The sequence below is a fragment of the Nicotiana tabacum genome, chromosome 9 (genome assembly GCF_000715075.1).
Source record: "Nicotiana tabacum cultivar K326 chromosome 9, ASM71507v2, whole genome shotgun sequence".
NCBI lineage: Eukaryota > Viridiplantae > Streptophyta > Magnoliopsida > Solanales > Solanaceae > Nicotiana > Nicotiana tabacum.
Genome location: NC_134088.1, coordinates 102,793,707 through 102,813,989, shown reverse-complemented (window position 1 = coordinate 102,813,989; position 20,283 = coordinate 102,793,707). Strand labels below are relative to the sequence as shown.

The window sequence follows — 20,283 nt, the reverse complement described above, 5'->3', positions numbered from 1 at the left end:
ATGAAAAAAAAAGTAAATAGAAAAATGAAGAAACTAAAACATTATAAACAAACCATATGCTCCTATACCCCCCTCCCCCCCCCCCCCCCAAACAGCTTTTTTTTAATCCCAACAACCTTTACCCTACCACTAGCCAACACATAATTGGTTTATCAAATGACCAATTGCATATCTAAAATATAAAGTTATAAACAAAAAATGTATTCTCCTTTTTTCTCAAATTTCACCAAACTATATAAGCCAAAAAAGATTATAGCTTTGTCAAGGAGACACTGGAAACAATTGTATGGTCCACAACAAAATTTGTCAATTGGCAACATTGATGTAATTCTCCTTCATTCATACTTCTAATGTTTTCAGTAGGATTTTCTCTTATTTATTGACACTAAAACCCAAAATTCTTGCAAATCGAAAATAATGTAAATGGTTATACGTGTCCTCTTGCTAATTGACGTGGGCTTCACGGTAAAATCAAACAAATAAACTATAAACTTCCCAGCTACTGGATTCACTGAAAAGGAGAACTAAGCCTCAAGATTTCCCCAGAAATTTCAGAAAACCCCAAGATATATTTCTGGAAGATTTTACCTTTAACCAATAAAGCAAACATCTTTATAATCATATTCCAATCTTGTAAACTAGGTAAGCAAATTCAACCCCTTTTTCTTGTCACCACATATCTTTGTATTAGTGCTCTCTTCTTTTCTCCTCCACCTTTCCCTTCTGAAAAATCACAGTGTTTATCTGACTGCTTCACTGAGCATGTTTAAGAATATCTCTTTAGTTTCCAAAGTTTAGATCTTTGAGAAAACTGTGATCTTTTCTTATGCTTATTGAAGTTTTCTTGGCTTTTAAACTGATATGATGGTTCCAGTTTTATCCATCATTTTGCTGAAATGTCCATTAAAAGGGGTCTTTGTGTTTAAGGGTATTGACCCTTTGCAGTTGTCACTCCGATTTTATTTAGAAAAGCAACAACTCTGACAGCAAGAATTGGTTTATATGTCTGTTTAGCTTGTTTAATTCTTGAACTTGCCAATTTGAATATATAGGTTCATGTTTTTTTTAAGTGGTGTCTGGACGGCTAGCGTGCACCTTGACTATTCCATCGAGTACTGGCTACCTCTCACCAACATAGGTACCGGGTAATTTTGTCACCAATTTTAGGCAATTTATTGGTTCATGTTAAAGTTGTCCTTTTTCTGAATTAAATTATGCTATTTTATGCAAATGCACTGATTAAATCCAGAAGTTATTACTATAGTTGCAAAGCTGAAGGCATCATCAATTTCAGATTCTTACTAAAAATGGGGGCTTCAGAAGCAGCCCTTCACTTTTTATCCGGGGAGTTTTCCTGTCAATTCCGAACAAGTTCAATCTTGGCGAAGTCGAGCTCTCTACTTTGCTATGAGCATTGTTTAAAAAGTAGAAATTTTGGGGACATGCGGTATCAGCAGATCAAGGGTTTAAGTAAGTGGAAAAAATGCTCAAGTTTAAATGCTTTTCGCGGCATACATAGTGTTTTTGGCGGAGAAAAGCTTCGTAGTCGCTCCAAATCATTGATCTGCAATTGCCAACAACCTGAAAGATTCAATGAGGCAATCATTAAGAATGGAAATGGGAGGTCAATTCATGCAATCAGTTCAAAAATTCCAAATCATGCTCAAGATGAACAGATGATTAAGCAGGAAAATGGAGCTCAGCTTTTCAGTAAAGGTTTGAAAACTGCTGCCACGGTTAATAGTGCTTTTCCTAGGACCAACACGGACTCTATTGAAGATGAAGCGTGGCATTTCTTGCGAGCAGCCATGGTTTATTACTGTGGCACCCCAGTTGGAACTATAGCTGCTAATGATCCAAGTGAAGCAACTATGCTAAACTATGATCAAGTATTTATACGTGATTTTATACCTTCTGGGATAGCGTTCCTACTAAAAGGAGAATATGATATCGTGAGGAATTTCATACTTCACACACTTCAGTTGCAGGTAAAATGTTGTTTTGAGTTTCAGCTTTACCTGTTTCATATTGGAACGTGTCGCTTTTGTCATATTTACTTGTTTATGGTGATTCAGGATGTGTGTTGCCTGTTACATAAAGACAATTTTGGCTCGTCCTGATCCCAAACTAGTCTCCTTACTATGGAAGATAGTGTCTCTACATTGCCAATTCTGCTGGCAAATTTCCTTCGGATTAAGCAATTATATGTAATATCTGCTGGTCTGCTGGCCATTTTATGCCCAAGTTAACTTTGTGAACTCATTATTTATGCTTTCCCTACTTACTGAGTTTTTGCAATTTTCCTTGTTCATGTATGTACCAATTACTCCTAACATGCATAATCTATCTTTAACTTCCATGGCGTTGCATGTTGTACGATTAGCTGCAATGAGATTGTAACAGCCCAGTTCACTAGTGATATTATCCGCTTTGGGCCTAGGCCTGCACGGCTTTAAAATGTGTCACTAGGATCTAAGGTCTATTTACTTATATACCCAGCATCTCTCCCGTATTTTATCTATGTGGGATTCACCTAGGTTGTCACATACACCCCTTTTAGGGACTCAGCGTTCTCGCTGAGGTTTGCCCCACCATCGTCCAAGGTTGCACGCGGAGTGGCTCTGATATCATATGTAGCAGCCCAACCCACTAGTGATATTATCCGCTTTGGGCCTAGGCCCGCACGGCTTTAAAACGCGTCACTAGGGTCTAAGGCATGTTTACTTATATACCCACCATATCTCCCGTGTTTTATCGATGTGAGATTCTCCTAGGATGTCACATAGATTTAGTAATTCCCTGAAATGTGGCCGTAGGTTGCCATTAGTTAGAAGTAGTTTTCCCATGTGATGTGTAAGAAAAATGTTATTGGACATGTGTGAGACTCATTAAGGAGATTCACTTTACTTAACTTGGTGAAGTTGAAAAAGTTTAGCTCTCATAAGTTTTTTGCCCTAAGCATGTCGTCCTATTCCAAACAGAGTTGGGAGAAAACAATGGATTGCTATAGTCCAGGTCAAGGACTGATGCCCGCCAGCTTCAAAGTGCGTACTGTTCCACTTGATAATGACGAATCTGCAACAGAAGATGTATTGGATCCAGACTTTGGTGAGGCAGCAATTGGTCGAGTTGCACCTGTTGATTCAGGTGATCTTTTGTAACTTTTGATGCATGTATTTTGTATAGAAAATTTAAGGTTATCTGAAGATTTTTACTCTATTAATAACTCCAGGATTGTGGTGGATTATACTGCTACGAGCATATGGGAAATGCTCTGGAGATCTTTCTCTTCAGGAGAGGGTTGATGTCCAAACTGGAATGAAGATGATCCTTAAGTTATGTCTTGCAGATGGTTTTGATATGTTTCCAACTTTGTTGGTGACCGATGGTTCTTGCATGATAGATCGCCGTATGGGAATCCATGGCCACCCTCTGGAAATTCAGGTCCTTCCTTTTTTTCTTGCCTGCAAGCAAGCTTGTCATTTGTGATATTTTTACCTCAGATATATTCTTTCTTCATTCTGATTTTTCTTTTAAAAAAAAATTATACTTTCCCCTGGAGTGATGGCTGAGTTTTACTTTTCTTTTCTTTATCCTCTCTTTCTCCCGGTAAATCTAACTTCTGTCATCTGAAGTTGCTTTACATACTTATCTGATGTCATTCATTCATTCTTTCGAGCTCAAATTAGTAGATGCGCCAGCCTCCTATCATGACTTTTCTTCTAGCTTACAGAGAGGATATCAGTTCTAATTGATGTATTGAACTCTAAAGTGCTGTTACCTTACTGTCTTCCTCCATAAGCTGTATGCTGCTATCTTGTTTTATCTTTTTCCTCTTTCTTGAGACTGGAAACATCGTTATTGACATTTTACCTGTCGGGCCTGACTGACCTCTCTGATTAATCATGTCAAAGACCTAACATCTAATTTTTTGCTATGATATGAGGATGATATTCACCTTCTAGTTTCTAAAAAGAAAGGTGTATGTTCTCTCTGATTACATATGCCATTGTAAGTGACCTCCCCAATCTTTAATCTCTGTTAGTAGCACCATCATTTGAATGATCTCAGCAAAAAGTGCAGGTTTATCACCAGAAATAAATATCCAGATACAATTACCTTTATTGACAAATAGGCCAGAAGGAGACGAAAGGAAATGTCATATTATTCATGTTTATATACTCGTTACAGGTTCTAAGCTAATCATAATACATGGTCAATATTCCGTTATAGGTTTTTTCTTGCTGTAACTACAGACATGCCTATTGGTTGTACATATGCTGGGTACATGTTACAAACTCTATTTTCAGTTTCATTGCTTCTTCCAGCTATGTGCGTGATGTTTCATGGTTTGCAGGCGTTATATTATTCAGCCTTACTTTGCGCACGAGAGATGCTTGCTCCAGAGGAGGTATCAACAGACCTTGTTAGGGCACTTAACAATCGTCTGCTTGCATTGTCATTTCATATCAGGGAATACTACTGGATCGATGTGAAAAAATTGAACGAGATTTATAGATACAAAACAGAGGAATATTCATATGATGCGATCAACAAGTTCAATATATATCCAGATCAAATTCCTCCCTGGCTGGTGGAATGGATGCCTAGTAAAGGAGGCTATCTTATTGGAAACTTGCAGCCAGCTCACATGGATTTCCGGTTCTTTGCACTTGGGAACTTATGGTCCATTGTAAGCAGTCTTGCTACTATAGATCAGTCACATGCTATTTTAGATCTTATTGAAGCAAAATGGGAAGACTTAGTAGCTGATATGCCACTGAAGATATGTTATCCTGCTCTTGAGGGCCAGGAATGGCGCATTATTACCGGCGGTGATCCAAAAAACACGTAATGCCTTATTTTCTTTTCTATTTATTTTGTGCATATTGTTTTCTATCCTCGTTGTAATTTTCCTCGCTTATACTTTTTCTTATACTCGTGGTGCAGGCCTTGGTCTTACCATAACGGAGGATCCTGGCCAACTTTGCTCTGGCAGGTAAGTTACCATTCTTCAGTATTCTTACCTCTGATTTCATGCTTTCAGCACTTATAGCTGCCATCACTTCCTATCTGAGAAAGAAGGGGACTAAATTTTGAGAAGTTCCCTTAAGAAATGATTGTGATTGACCAAATGCTGTTCATTTCAAACCCATGTGATAGGCAGATGTTTAGTCTATTGAATAACAGAGGTAATCATTGTTTAAAAGGAGAGGATAGGGAGTGATTTACCTATCATGGGGCAGTGTTAGTCTTAAGGCAGGGGGTTTAACTCCATGAATTTTTTTGGTATTTAATATTAAATTAAAACTGATTTTGCAAAAATAGTAAATACATAAAAAATATCATACAAAATTCAAAATTGTACGAAACCTAAGTTAAATATCTGAATCTAACAACATACATTCAATACATACAACATAGTACGTCACAAGATCTTACATAATCTTGTTAACATATATTATACACACATGCATGTATGTGTCTGTGTGCGTATAAATATCTATGTAATATAATATATGTATATATAAAGTTAAATATGTATGTATGTACGTACGTACGTACGTATGTATAAATATTATATGTATGTAACTGTACAAATATGTGTGGGGTCAAATATTTACTAAAAATATTTAAGAGAGAAAATTGATCTGGGCGCATGGGGCACAGAGGCGGACCTAGCGGACCTATGCTATCAAGAGAGGGGGTCACCGGCACCAGGAAAGTTCGGCAAAATTTCTACGAATACATGTATATGTTTTTAGAAAATACTGATATATTAGTAGTGACACCCTATATACAAAGCAGATTTCCTTCAAATCCCGAGTCCGCCTCTGATGAGGCAGATGCCTCGATGCACGTGTAAAAGGTGAATCCCTCCCCCGCCCCCTTGTTGAGGCATTAACATCATAGATATTTGCCCCGATGATTGCTTAGTAGTCCGTCAATTTATTCCGATTTACAGATTGACCACTATGAGTTTCACCCACAAATGTATGAGAGATGTTCACAAGCTTGATATACTGCATTGTGTTGGAAGGAAACTTTAAAATTCAGGGTGACATATAATGCAGTAATTAAGGAAAAGTGTCTGTTCCGTTTGTTTACGGTTTAACTTTGAAGATGCCTTTACCTTAAACGCATAAGAAGAAACATAAATATTTGAAAACTGATTCCCTTTTTTAGTGCTGTCATGTCTTTTTGGATTATCTACTAAGAAATGTATCTTTAGCACTGAAGTCATACTTTTTAACTGTGTGCAACATGAGTTATACATGTGTTAGACGTAATATAAGAACTAGGCAAATTAGAAGTATATAACTGTAGCTGCAATAGTATTCTGTCATCTCATCTGAGCATTCACATAAATGTTTTTAACATATAGTAGAATCGAACATGGAAGAGATTCATCCGAACACAGTAAAGATGAGCTGATTATTTTATATATGAACCGTTTTCAGTTGACTGTGGCATGCATAAAAATGAAGAGGCCAGAAATAGCTGAAAAGGCAATTATGATTGCTGAGAGACGCTTAGCGAGAGACAGGTGGCCGGAATACTATGATACAAGGCGAGGAGGGTTCATCGGAAAACAGGCACGTCTCTTTCAGACGTGGACTATTGCAGGATATCTAGTGGCAAAGCAACTTATTGCCAATCCAGAAGCTGCAAAGATTTTAATCAATGTGGAGGATACAGAACTTCTAAGTGCCTTTTCAAGCATTCTGAGTTCAAACCCAAGGAGAAAACGTTCACGAAAAGGAGTTAAGCAGTCTTTCATCATATGAAAATTTTCTTTTTGTTAATTAAGCTTTTGTGTGATATTGGTCTAAGATGAGCTTAAATGTAACGATATGGTTAGTGAAGATTCATATATATCCGATCCCAACTCAGCTTGGGATTGAGACATAGTTGTAAATGTTACCTAAAGCGTTTGTATAGTTACTATAATGGAAAATTTGTGGCAACATGGCATATGAAGGTGCTGTCCTGTATCAACTTTCCCTCTGTAAATTCATCAAAATCCCAGCACATTGTATCTGATTTTCTTTTCCCATTTTCACTTCCCTGTCCCTGCTGGAGCAGTTATCTCCACAATAGTAACCGGGAACCTTTTTTTCTTTCTTTTCCGCGGCAGCAATCAGTAACATTTACCAATGGCAGATTACAGGGATTTTTAAGTATGCACTTGCACATGTATTATCTGATATTGAAATATTATTTGCAAGTCAATGTATGTTTTACAATTTTGTCCATTTTTTGAACTTTCACTTGAAATAGAGGATTTGAAATTGAAAAACTTGTTCGGGGAGTATTTGAAGTGGAATAAGGACCTCCCAACTGGCAAGTATGCTAGGGTGCTCAAGTTCAACCTAAACAAGTGTCATTAAGAACCCCTTTACCATAAAAATGCATGGTCAATCGTTAAACAAAAGAAGCATTTTGTCAAACTTCTCTCTCTTGACAAGAAAAAAAAGTTTCATATTGGAAGTGAAATGCAAGCACCAATTGCTAAAAAAAAATGCAAGCACCAAATTAACACCAGCACTTCATGGAAGTTGGGACTTGATAAAAATGCACATGACCATGGTATTTAGCTTGTATGCTCTGCTACAGTCAAGAAGATACATTTGCTCTTTTAATTTTGATGTAGTAGTTTTACAGCATGTCTATAGAACAAAATAGCATGCGCAAAAGACGAAAATTCTCTTGACCAAAGATCTGAAGCAGAATTGGCATGTGATAATGCATCATCTTTCCTACAAGACTTCTTCATGATCGAGCCAAGGGGAGAGGTGGGCAACAGGACAAAGTACATGAGTAGTGTCAAGATTCACCTCTGTATATTTGTACAGATCTTTGCTTGACCTAGTCATCTAAACAATAAACACAGAACATTGCATACCCAGAATACTGGAATCTGGCTTTACAAGTCCCTGTAGTTCAAACAATGAGCAAATAGTGCATACTATATGCTTTGAATAACCAACTGCCCAATTGGCAGTAAGAATACTGGTGATAAAAATAAACCTATGAACCTAAATTTTGTTCTCAGCCACAATGCTTTCCAACAGTGAATCACAAGCATCTTCGAGCAGATCCAGTACCTGTGAGCAAGAAATGGCGGGGTTAAGCATTAGATGCTTGTTGCTGGCAGTGAGCATCAACCACAAGAACAATGGCTAACAAAAGCAAACTTTGCCCTATGTTGTTCGGACTCGATTGCGGGTTATCCCATCCGAGTGCATATCTAGAGGTCGAATCCTTCATAATCTAAAATTTTAAGATTCAGGGATGTGGATCCAGGTATGGATACGAGTGACGGAATTCGGCTAAAAATAATTTAAAATTCTAAAAATTGATCTATAAAAATATCCTAATTTATGAGAGATATTCTGTGGGAAACTTATAGGTTATGGAGTACAGTCAATAATATAATCTTTCAATTTGAGAATTTCTCAAGTTGTAGGCACTACACACTGCAGGCAGCAGCTAAAATTCAATCTTCATTTTTCATTGTTCCTCAAATTTGTCCATAGATTGTGGTCAAAGTACCAGATCTCGATCGACCACACCTGGTACGAATCCCACACCCTTACTAGTACCAGTGTCGTGTCGACATGGGTTTGGATGCTAAAATGAAGAGTCCCCAGCAACATAGACTATGTCGACACATAATATAAAGGCAGTAGCAACAAAACACCATAATATTAAATTAATAGGGTCTTTTAAGAGCTTCAGAAGTGTCCACTTGCAGAAATTCTTATCACTGCAAAGGAGCTTTTGCTTTTAAAGAAAAGGCTTTCCTGGCCAGGAGCGGTTGTAGAGTCGATGCCCTGGGTTCATCCGAACCCAGTGCTTTCGGCGCGGAGCATAAATTCATATATAAAAAATCATCAAAATTGCAAGAAATGGTATGTCTGAACCCAAATAATGTTTAAAGTACAATAGGTTCAATGCTAAGAATGCTAAGAACTGGAAAGGGAAATTGGTGTTTACCCTTGGATATGTACTGTTTCTTGGTAATTAATAGACAAATCTTTAATTGCCAAAAAAAAAAATGGAACCTTAAAGATTGAACCCATAGATTTTAAATTCTGGATCCGCCTATTTTCCTGTCACTTTCTCTAGAAATCATTCAACAGGAAGAAAAGAAAATTGTTCCCGGCTTATTGAGAAGACCTTGGGAAACTACAATCGTATCTAAATTTCCTTTTCAATTCTTTTCACAAATTCAAGGACTTCGCAAAAGTTCGCCAAAATACCTCCTTGGATTTTTCCTAACCAAATATTTCAAAATGATTCTTGTCAATAGCGTATATTTTAGGACTCTATTGTCCTGTATTCTATCTTGAAGACACCTATAAGCAACTAAGGCTTATGAAAATGGGATGACAAAACAAGCATCAGGACGCATATGTAGGACTTATTTCATAATACATGTAGGTTCTATGAAAAGCAAGAAGAGAAATGAGGTATGATCTGACAGAGGAAAAAGTCCTACTTTAGATTTTAAAACATGGAGGGTGGAATCCGAGGGGTTTGCTCACATGGTTAACGGTTGGTGGGACTTGTTTGTAGATAGGAGAGTCCTGATAATGTTTTGGCTAGGACACTGAAGCTACTAAGTTAAAACTGAGGAGCAAAACACTAATTCCTTTTGGATGCCCTGAGAAGAAGATTACACATTTGCTGAATAAAATAATGGTTTTGGTAATATCAGGAGGAAACGGATATATCAAACTGAGAAATGGCAGAGAAAGTTGATGCTGCTATGGAGCTAAAAGAAGTGGAAAAGCTGGAAAAGATATCCTGGAGATAAAAGTCTCGAGTCTTGTGCTGAAGTCTGCTGATAAAAAAAAACTAAATTCTTTTAAAAATGGCAAACGATCATAGCAGGCATAATCAGATTGACATATTAAAAATTGTTACGAAATTAAACAAAAGAACAACAATAGTAGAAGAAGTGCAAGACTATTGAGAGGGATATACAAGTTTCTTGATTTCATTCGAGCGTATATAACATAAACTTCAGTGCCTCCGATTGTAGACCTTCCATCGTAAGGTGCAAAGTTCATGTGGACCAGGGTGGACGAATCAAGGTCAGTGTTATCAAAAGCGAAAAGCGCAAAAAAGTTCTAAGGTCTGTTGGGCTTTAAGCGCAAAACGCAAATAGAGCATGGGCTTTAACGGAGAAAGACGCAAATGGAGAAAAACTACAAATATATATATGTGTAGTCCAAGACTAATATATTAAATAAGCATGAATACCAAATATATGGATAAATAAATTGAAAAAAATTCACGATAAAGTGAAATATCAATTGTTTAGTGTCGCCTCTTCAGGATTACGCTCATTGGCAAGGAAAAGTATGACTTAGAGCCTCAATGACAAAACTAAAGTGCCCGCTAAGCGAGGTGAAGCGCTCAACATGTTTTGAGCCTCACTTCAGGGCTTAAGCGCGCCTTTGATAACACCGATCAAGGTCAAAATCAGGATGACAGATTCTTGGTTCCCACCACTTAGGAGGAGATGGTGCCAAACATGGTTCAAGTACCTTTCCTCAGATTTGTTTCAGACCAATAATCCATCATTTTAGACTCTACCAAAATGAGAAGAACACAGTCTCCTTTCACGTTTGACACGTAGTTGAAAGAGGGGTTTTGGAGGTAGGAAGTCACAGTGGTGAGGAAGTTATCAGTCACTGGAGTCATTTCGTCTACCAAACAAACTGAAGCTCTTAAAAGGGAATGGAACAAGGAGGTGTTCGGGAGGGTTGATGTCAGGATAAGGGAGTTAATGAATGAATTCACGGGATAGTTAGCTACACGGGATATAACTCAAGAGACATTCTTTAGTTTCTTTCTTCTCCGTGCAGCCTAAGCTATTAAGATGAAAGGTAATATGAGGTGAGAAGCTAGATAAATTGCTTTTGCATTGGGTATTAATGCATGTGCAGATAAGTATTGTGTGCATATTTCAAATAGCACTAGTTTTTCGAGAATAGTCTTCTACCATAAGAAAATGACAGCAGGCTGTATTATAGATAACACATAAACTAAGTATAGTAGGTCAGGCTCATAATTTAGGAAAACACAAAAACTTAAGTTTTCTCTTCATTCTCCTAAAGCGTTGAGAACAAACTCAATGATGTCTCCTGTTTATTATCCATTCTTTCCATGAAAATGTAGTTAACAATTGTGTTTATTATCCATGATTCATTTTTGCTGCTGCATTGTTTGAGGTATAAATTGGCATAGTCTTGTGAATTAACTTCCTAATTCAAGCCAATAGAACATAACCTTCTATGTTAGATATCATAATGCTCCAAAAGTTAACAAAATAAGCACTAGTGAGTTTCTCCTGTATAGCCATCTAAAATGTGAAAATCAGGCAGCTTTTGGGTTATTTCTCATGCCTTAACAAGAAAAGACGGATTATCAAACATTACCTTCTCAAAACCTTGAGCTCCACCATAGTAAGGGTCTGGAACTTCAGTTTCTTCATGCTTCTTACAATAGGAACACATCAAGCGAACCTGAACGTTAAATGCACTTTGAGGACAACAGACTTAAGAATTGCACTTGATAACGAATACCAGCGTAAGATCTATATATTAGCAAACCTTTTCAGGTGCATCAGCTGGTAATGTCTCTCTATGGATCCACCTCTCCAAAGCTCCAAGTATATCAGCTATGAGGGGAAAAATATCAGTTCTTGATACAGTACATATGTTCAAATAATCAACATTATCACAAGAAGTTGTGTAGCTTAACATAAAGGGGTCGTTTGGTATGTGGGCTAAATTATCCCGGGATTATACCCCACCTGGAAGGTGGAATAATATAATCCCCAAGTTTGATGGGATAAGGTGGGATATAACTTATACCGTCAACCAAACATGGTATAAATTTAATCTCACACCTTATCCTCCTTATCCCGCGTACCAAACAACCCCAAAGGGTAGAACAAAGCATGAAAAGAACCAATAAGAAAGAAAAGCTAAAAAATAAATCTCCAAGAATTTGACATAGGATTGTGCAAAAACCTACCTTTGTTTTGCTTATCCATAGCAAGAATGAGATCAAAATCTTTGAAATCAGAAGGCCTAATTGGCCTAGATATAGAAGTTATCGCAATTCCACGCCTTTTAGCAGCAGCCCTCATTCTTGGGTCAGCTTCATTTCCCTTAAAAAACAAGAACAGAATAAACAAAATCAATTTCAAGAAAGCTTCAAAACCATAAAAACTTATAATTTTTACAGACACCCAATTGGCTATACCTCATGATAATTAATAGTACCAGCTCAATCAATCTAAAACATGATCAATTTCCAAGAAAGTTCCAAACTTTATTAGATTTTACAATTTTTACAGACACCCAATTGGCCAAACCTCATGATAATTAATAGTACTAGCTGAACCCTCAGGGTTGGCCTGGTGACAATTGACTTGAGCCTTGGGGTTTGCTCCCTTTCAAGGTCTCAAGTTCGAAACCCACTGGGTGCAAACAATTTCTGAGGGCCATCGGACTGGGTAAAACCTGAATTAACCGTGGTGCACTTGCGGAAAACTCCTTGCCGAGGGCTTGTGCACCCCGGGATTAGTCGGGGCTCAAAGAGACTCGGACACCCGGTGCAAATCAAAAAAAAATTAATAGTACTAGCTGAATCAATCTTAAACATGATCAATTCCAAGAAAGTTCCTAACTTTATAAACTTCTATAAATCTTAAAGACACCCAATTTGCTATACCTCAAGATAATTAATAGTACCAGCACAATCAATTTCAAGAAAGTTCCAAACTTTAAATTTTTAAAAAAATATACAAATTTCACAGACACCCAATTTGCAATACCTCATGGTAATTAATAGTACCAGCAGAATCAATCTTGAACTTGGAATCAAGTCCTCTTTTTTTGACCAAATCAGTAAAGACACCTTCAGCAGCTGGGCTTCTGCATATGTTACCAAGACACACAAAGAGGACAGAGAATGGTTTAGTCTGCTGTGAATTTGCTTCTGTGTTTGATTCTTGGGATGCCATTGAAGCTTTGATTATTAGTCTTTTATGGCTTTTTACAAGAGGGTCTGAGTTTTGAAGAAATGGGTATTTAGAAGGAAGACGAAAGGTTAGAAATGGGAATTTCAGAGAGTGAGAGTAGTGGTAGTTTGGTAATTTTGAGGTTGTTGGGATAGTCAGCGTAGTATACAATAAGGAACTCATCACTCAGCTCCTTGGATGTTTGCAATGGTGGTTGGTCTTGGACAAAAGGTTCTGGTAACGTACGAATAAATAAAGCTAAAGATATATGAGAAATGAGAAATTATTTTAAAAGGCAAATTTTAGAATTTAGACTGAAAATTAGAATAAATATAAAAAATCTATACAATTAATTTTGGGATTGAAGTGTTGTTATTTTTGTGAATTTTAGGTTGGTCTCGCACTTTTTTTTCTTTCCTTTAATTATTAGGTTGTTCTTCTTGATACTCTGCTAATCTTTTTAGACATAATTTATTTTTTTGTTGTTGAAAAAATATTTAGAGTTATGACAGAGTTAACTTTCTGTTTGAAACAAATACATTATACCTACATTCTCACTTATTTGCAAATGGAAGTTAAAACGAGACAAAATATATAAACAATCGCGGTTTGTCTAATGAGGAACTAGGAAAATTTGATACCTTGCTAGAGATTTCAGTTTTCCATTCCAATTGAGCATCAGGTTGCATTGCTTTGATACATACCACAGTCAACAATTTTATGAAACATTACCTATTGTGGAACATGTACACTATATGACCTATATCAATTAGTTACTTAGATTACACACATTATGTTAAAATGGAACACCAAACCTATACTTTTTCAAACCTACAGTATTGCTAAAACATCTCAAACTCAATATTGATCTCACCTATATTTTTTAACTCATTTTGACACTTACTGCTCTCCTTATGTTGTTGGTTTGCATCAGGGAAGACATTTGCCAAGTCGTAGGATCTAGGTATTTCTGGAGGTGGTGAGCATCGAATTAACGCCCAGTTGAGTCCGTCAAAGAATGGATGCTGCTTTATTTCTGCTGCCCCTCTCACAGCTCCTAACCTATTCTCAGGTTCCTTCTGCAGCAACCTTTTGATTAAATCTCTTGCATGAGAACTAACAGTAGGACTTTCTGGAAACTTAAGACATTGAGAAACCACATTGGCCAGTGTATTCTCATTTGCTAGCCCTTTGAAAGGAGTCCTTCCATATAAAAGCTCATACAAAAAGATTCCGAAGGTCCACCAATCTACTGCACTGCCATGACCTTCCCCTTTGATAATCTCTGGAGCCAAGTACTCGTGCGTTCCTACGAATGAGTTGGATCGAGCATTTGTTGGCTCTACAACAAGCTGCGGTAGAGGTGAGACTTGTGCAGGTAGATCAGCCTTTAGCTTACGCGTCTTTGCTGCAGCAGATAAAAACCTGGGGCTGAAGCAGGATACTTGCCAGGATGGATTTAAGCAGAAGGGATCAATGCAGCTGGATACTGAGCACTGACTAGACTTCTTTGAAGGCTCAATGACAGGAGAAGATGATTTCAGCAAGGTAGGATTAACAGCGCATCTTAGAGACAAATCAAAATCAGAGAGCATGATATGACCATCTTCTCGGACCAATACATTCTCGGGTTTTAAGTCACGGTAGACAACTCCAAGCAGGTGAAGGTATTCCAATGCAAGAAGAACTTCAGCAACATAAAATCTGCACACAGCAAATAACAGTCGAAAGTTAAAACATATAACTTACCATGTCTCACCTTAAAATGTTGAACAAAATCACAAGAAGCCATCTTAAAATCTGGAGAGATGAAAGGCTCAAAACACAGGTTGCATATCCCAACTCATTTCTTTGGAAATTAATTAACCAGAAAATAATCTCCATATATAGTGGGTATCCAGTTAGGATATGGCATGCAAGCATGGTAATGTTATAAGAAGGGATGCAAGAGAAATGGAAGCTCATTTTCATTACTTCCACCTATTCACTACATAAATTCAGCATTTGTATTCCTAAGATGCTATATTTTTCTCCTTTCCCCTCTTTACATTGAACTGAATCAACTGACATGCATTCTATCATTTTGCTGCTAAATGTTTTGATATTAGCTAGTACTCCTATTTAGCAATCTAATTATTGATTGTCTTCCCCTGAAAGCAACACTTGCCATAAATTCACAGAGTTCTGCCAAAGACACAAGACCAATGCTTAATGGGGCAAAATGGGAAGACCAAAAAGGAGAAGAAACAGAAGTTAAAACATCAAGGAAAGAGCAGCAAATTTTTGGTTGGCAGATTAGATCCCTTGAAGTTTTCTAAAAATTGCCACACCGACCCTTTAAAGATACAGAAACTCACTCATTAGAACAAGTAGTTTCATTACCTCCCTTGACCAAGTCACAATTAGTGTGAAGATCCAAAGTTATAGGGAATGAAAATCTTCATCTCAATTTTTATGGTATGGTCCAATCAAGAAATCAATTTTTGGTTCAACTGAATAGCAGAAAAAAGCAAACAGCTGTAATGCAAATTGATTATTTTGGTTGGCCAATTATCTTATAAAAACAACTTTAATAGATTAACCTGGAAATTGGTAAAGAGGATATCTTATCACTTTCTCTTAAACCCTGAGGTTTAAGAGAACTTTTTTCCCCTTATTAAAGGCACTTCTAACTCTTATAAGTCTTCAGCCTCTTTAAAGTACCCTAAGCCAGAAAAATTACCTGGCAGCTTGTTCAGAGAAATTCTTGCTTGGTTGTTTTTGTCGGAGTACATGCAGATCACCACCTGGACAATAATCCATCACTAAACACGAGTATTTCTCATTAGTAAAATGGGCATAGAGTGTAGGAAGAAACGGATGATCGAGTATTTGAAGAATTTCTTTTTCAGTCTGAGCTCTCGTCATCTTCCTCTTGCTGGTCAGGAGGTCATTATCCATAACTTTCACAGCAAAGATACAGTTTGTGCCCGTTAGCTCAGAAAGATAAACATTCCCAATATCCCCACCTCCAAGTTTTCTGAGCAGCTTAAAATTCCTTAAGCCAATGTTTCCATGCTGCTTCTGAACACAAATAATAGCTTTCCATCTTAAATCTTTTGACATATGAGGCCGATAACCACTGCGACTAGACCCACTGAGATAGCTTTCATCGCTAAGGCTTGTGGTGCTGCTATAATCCCCAATACTACTCTTCGAACTTTGAGACATCTGCCCCTTTATCTTTGACCCCGATCTTTCATCAGCTTTTGTAAGTATACTTCTTTCTCTGTTACAACTCCTTGAGCTCACAACTAGTTTAGCAACACCAGACTTCAGAGCAGAAGAACTAACTTCTATGCTACTTACACCACAGGAAGCTGGAGATTCCTTATCCTCTTCTTTCTGACTATTTCTCGGAGCATATTCAGGTGTCTCACAAGGAAACTCACTTGTACGACAAGCCAAATCACTATCAATTCCACCATTAGATTGCTTGGAACTGCTGACAAAAGCAGATAAGACTTTCTTCTTAGAAAACATTTTGCTTCTGAAAACTGGGTTCATCAAACTTGGGCTGCTAGAAGTAGGCTTGATGACTTTATTTCCTGCACTAAATATAGATGAGCGAGACAAAAACTTTAAATCTCGTTCGTGCTCCCTGTCAGCTACAATTGCAGCTGTTCGAGCTTCATCTACAGCAGGAACCACCTGATCTTGTACTAATTCCATTTTATCAGTACAACTGGCAGTTGAAGAATGTAGTAACTCCAATGTCTTTTTCTGGCCAGACACTTCTTTCAGGTAATCGCAACCAATATCAATTGCCGGACAAAAAGCCTCACTTTCTGCTTGTATTTTACTTGCCTTATGTTTCATTGCATCTTCGGGCAGATTGGTTGTACAAGTGACAAAAGTAGATTGTTCTTGAGCTGGCACATTCTCAGATTCAGGACTTTTAACTGAAGAATCTGACATCCTCCTCTCTAGGACGAGCGATATCTGCATCAAATTCCCTACGCCTCCATCAACATGATGATTAGGGCCTTTGCTCTCAACCAAAACAGCCCTGTACAGTCTCTTGACAGCCCCCATTTCTGGGACTGTAGACAACTTGGATGCGTTTGACGATTGCTTCTTCACGGCAGCCAGCTCTGATGCCTGAGAGATGCATAATCCTCTCAAGGCCTGCTTCAAATTTACAGGCTCAGAAATTCCTATGCCTGATGCACGAGAGGGGCTAGATCTCATTGGCCTCTTCATCGCGCTTTTACTCATTACATCTTTGACACCCCTTTTCGACTTACTCACACCCCTATTGCAATTCCTAATCTCTATCGCCTCAAACAGTTTATTAATATCATCTTCAATACAATATTTTTTCATACACTTCATGTGATGATGCATTTGCGCATCTTCACTCATTTTAGATGCAGGATCCTCCATTGACTCTGTAATCTCACTACTACCAGGCAACCTAGCCATTCTTCCTAGAAAACTATATATAAGACCGAGAAAAACACAGTTTAATGCGTCCACCGGTAACTACCTAGCCCATTTCCCGCAAAGCAATATCAAGAGAAAGAAGTACACACATCAAACAGTACATCAGAAACCCTCCAAAATGGCGAGCGATCACATTCAACTCCAAATGATGAACGAGAGCAAAGACAGTACTGTGTACTTGCGTCCAGCATTCATTGCCTGATGCAAACAGTGAAAGTCCAGAAATATTAGTAGATAATAAATTGGACACTTTAAGACATTGTAAGGATCAATTTTATGATTGCAATTACAGCTAGCTGTTCACAAGTTAAAGCAAATAAATGTTGATAAATTTGTTAGTTTACATCCTACTAAGGAAGACAACCACCTCCAGGGAACATATTAAACACAAATTTAGAGCACAAGTTTATTTCCTACTTATGTAACTTTTCTTGCATATTTTATCAATCCTGATCAGCTGACTCTATCATCCATCATAATGATGGTGTAAAAATATTTTTTATACTGACGGTGTATATAACTTATACTCATTTGAAAAACAACATAAAAGAAGCAGAAGAAAAAGTGGGAATGCCAAAAAACATTCAAAATATTATCTTCAATTTGATTGCATAAACACGAATTTGTCCTACATAATTAATACAAGGCAAATCAACAAAGCTATTCTCACAACTCAAAAATAAATAAATAAACTTCATCAACAAATAGCAAAAACCAGAAGAAAAACATAATACTCCTTCTGTCCAAATTTTGGTTAGACTCTTTACTTTTCGGTCCATCCCTTATCTTCATATTTAGAAATAATTTTAACTTTAAACATCTTATTTTACCTTAATGAGATGATTTAAAGTCACATAAATATTATGATTTGCTTTAGACCACAGAGCCCACACATCGGGAGCTTAGTAAACCGGGATGACCCTTTTTTTTTATGATAGATTTTAAAAGTTTTTTTTCTTCTTAAACATTGTGCTTAGTCAAACACACTCACGTAAATTAGGACGATGAGTACAATAGAACCAACTTGTAGGTTTCTTGTAAACAATTTTTTTTTTTAAAAAAGAAAAGAAAAAACAACCTAAGCTTGTTATTGTCCACAATATGTCATGCATAACCAAAACAATTAGGTGCAAAAATTCAGAAAATGAAAAAAAAAAATATACATATAGAAAGGGATGAAGGAGCAACCTGAAAAGTGATCAAAGCAAAGGGAGAGCTGAAAATTTCATTGAACCGAAGATAAGTAGGTTTATTTCAACTGTATATTATGCGTTTAAAGGAGAGAAGGTTGAAGTGAAATACAAGGATAAAGTAGAAGAAAACAATGGAAGATAAGTCGATTATTACCAAAAACAAGCTTTGAAGAGCACGAGAGAAAGAGGGTGAAATTGAATGAGGAAAGAGAGGAAATGAAACAAAAAGAGTTATGTTGGCAAGAAAATTCACGAGAAGTCACACTGTTCATATTTTTCTTTTGTATGGGAGCATGCATTGAGGGAAAGCACTAGCTTCTTATTTGGAGGAACACATTAATTTTTACTTAAATTTTATATTTATATTTAAAATTATAAAATATATACAAATACAGTCACATCTCCATATAGCAACATGATATAACAGTCATTCGCTATAAAAGTCAAATTTTTTATGGAACCAATTCTCATGTTATGTTATAATATATGTTCTTTATAACATCGTTTAACTATAATAACCAAAAAATTTGGAACAAATGAAGCTGTTATAGAGGAGTTTGACTGTATAAATTTAATAACAAATTCATAACCATAAACTTCAAATTTTAGCTCCGTCTTTACACAGGAGAGCTCCCCAATTTTTGATTTATTTACTTTTGACAATAAAAATGTTGTACTGTTAAAGCAAGCTTCTTAGAAGTTGACTTCCTACTTATGCTAATTTTGAAATTATCCTTAAAATTGATTTGGACGCGCTGAAGCAGCTGCACACTCGCGCTAGGCAGCGAAATTTATTTTCAAAAATTAAGAACAAAAATTGAACATGTAGTTTTTTTTATAGTTTTTTTTAATTCATTTAAACTTGAATTAGTTTCAAACAGCGGATTAAAATGATGAATGTATATGTTGTTTGGTCTGCCTTAATTTGGGGTAAAGAGCGGGTTTGAACGAGGAGACATAGGGAGGTTACTAGAATTATTTGATTTTAAATGTCTTCTTTTCCTTTTTATGTGTTTGTTCTTGCTCTTTTTTAGTTTTGCTTAATATTAAATGTTTGTTATAAATAATTATCTAATGGTGGAGGTCCATAACTCATAAAAGAGTAATATCTACTACTCTTCTTCATTATTTTCATAACTCCCACTACTCCAATACTTATGAAATTATGGTTGTAACTCTCATATCTCCATAATCTCCCCATGATCTTCCTCCATGATCTCAAATGTTTAATGTCATATTTATATCATCCCCTAAAGGAGCAGAGATAAGGTAGAACCTCTCAATGTCATGTAATACTATAAATAGAGGATGAGAAGTGATGTTATACACACTAATACATAGAAGAAATAAGAACCTCTCATCTCTTTCTCCCTACATTCTTGTCTATTTCTTGTTTTATATTATTACTTTGAGTTAAGTGTTATCAGCACGATTCTCTAATATTTTATTTATATCATCCCTAAAGGACAGAGATAACTAAGTTTATGGTGGAACTACGGAAAGTGGACTATCCAGAATCATTGATATATGATGATTGTTGAGCCATTATATACCTTCGGC

General features: G+C 36.7%; 3 protein-coding genes across 12 annotated transcripts; 1 reads left to right on the top strand and 2 right to left on the bottom strand.

Annotated features, from left to right (window-relative positions):
- The first annotated feature begins 352 nt into the window (after positions 1 to 352).
- On the top strand, positions 353 to 6,975 carry LOC107823975 (neutral/alkaline invertase 3, chloroplastic). Of its 10 annotated transcripts, none has more exons than XM_075221965.1 (8): positions 362 to 642; positions 1,053 to 1,138; positions 1,295 to 1,988; positions 2,982 to 3,147; positions 3,233 to 3,444; positions 4,358 to 4,851; positions 4,951 to 4,999; positions 6,462 to 6,975. In XM_075221965.1, the coding sequence occupies exons 3-8, from the start codon at positions 1,308 to 1,310 to the stop codon at positions 6,786 to 6,788; spliced, it is 1,929 nt and encodes a 642-aa protein (XP_075078066.1). In that variant the 5' UTR covers positions 362 to 642; positions 1,053 to 1,138; positions 1,295 to 1,307; the 3' UTR covers positions 6,789 to 6,975. The 10 variants fall into 10 exon arrangements, with proteins under 10 accessions (XP_016506207.1, XP_075078066.1, XP_016506174.1 ...); XM_016650688.2 differs by having other exon boundaries at positions 463 to 642; positions 1,053 to 1,145; XM_016650713.2 differs by having other exon boundaries at positions 506 to 642; positions 1,265 to 1,988.
- A 590-nt stretch (positions 6,976 to 7,565) lies between these two features.
- LOC107824006 (uncharacterized) lies at positions 7,566 to 13,286 on the bottom strand. Its single transcript, XM_016650732.2, has 5 exons — positions 12,860 to 13,286; positions 12,055 to 12,190; positions 11,628 to 11,695; positions 11,454 to 11,540; positions 7,566 to 8,108 (listed from the first exon to the last, which is right to left on the bottom strand). Exons 1-5 carry the CDS (start codon positions 13,226 to 13,228, stop codon positions 8,040 to 8,042), a joined length of 729 nt encoding a protein of 242 aa, XP_016506218.2. The 5' UTR covers positions 13,229 to 13,286; the 3' UTR covers positions 7,566 to 8,039.
- A 434-nt stretch (positions 13,287 to 13,720) lies between these two features.
- On the bottom strand, positions 13,721 to 18,964 carry LOC142161621 (serine/threonine-protein kinase D6PKL1-like). Its single transcript, XM_075221961.1, has 3 exons — positions 18,719 to 18,964; positions 15,768 to 17,728; positions 13,721 to 14,749 (listed from the first exon to the last, which is right to left on the bottom strand). The coding sequence occupies exons 2-3, from the start codon at positions 17,507 to 17,509 to the stop codon at positions 13,888 to 13,890; spliced, it is 2,604 nt and encodes an 867-aa protein (XP_075078062.1). The 5' UTR covers positions 17,510 to 17,728; positions 18,719 to 18,964; the 3' UTR covers positions 13,721 to 13,887.
- Between the last annotated feature and the right edge of the window lie 1,319 nt (positions 18,965 to 20,283).

Coding starts and splice junctions, on each gene's coding strand:
- LOC107824006 (XM_016650732.2), bottom strand. CDS start 13,228: ATGAGTTCCTTATTGTATACTACGCTGACTATCCCAACAACCTCAAAA. Junction 11,541..11,627: donor CAGCTGATGCACCTGAAAAG/GTTTGCTAATAT, acceptor TTTAACGTTCAG/GTTCGCTTGATGTGTTCCTA. Junction 8,109..11,453: donor GAGCTCAAGGTTTTGAGAAG/GTAATGTTTGAT, acceptor TCTTGCTCACAG/GTACTGGATCTGCTCGAAGA.
- LOC107823975 (XM_075221962.1), top strand. CDS start 1,057: ATGTTTTTTTTAAGTGGTGTCTGGACGGCTAGCGTGCACCTTGACTAT. Junction 3,148..3,232: donor AGTTGCACCTGTTGATTCAG/GTGATCTTTTGT, acceptor TAATAACTCCAG/GATTGTGGTGGATTATACTG. Junction 4,852..4,950: donor GGCGGTGATCCAAAAAACAC/GTAATGCCTTAT, acceptor CTCGTGGTGCAG/GCCTTGGTCTTACCATAACG.
- LOC142161621 (XM_075221961.1), bottom strand. CDS start 17,509: ATGGCTAGGTTGCCTGGTAGTAGTGAGATTACAGAGTCAATGGAGGAT. Junction 14,750..15,767: donor TTCTCTGAACAAGCTGCCAG/GTAATTTTTCTG, acceptor TGCTGTGTGCAG/ATTTTATGTTGCTGAAGTTC.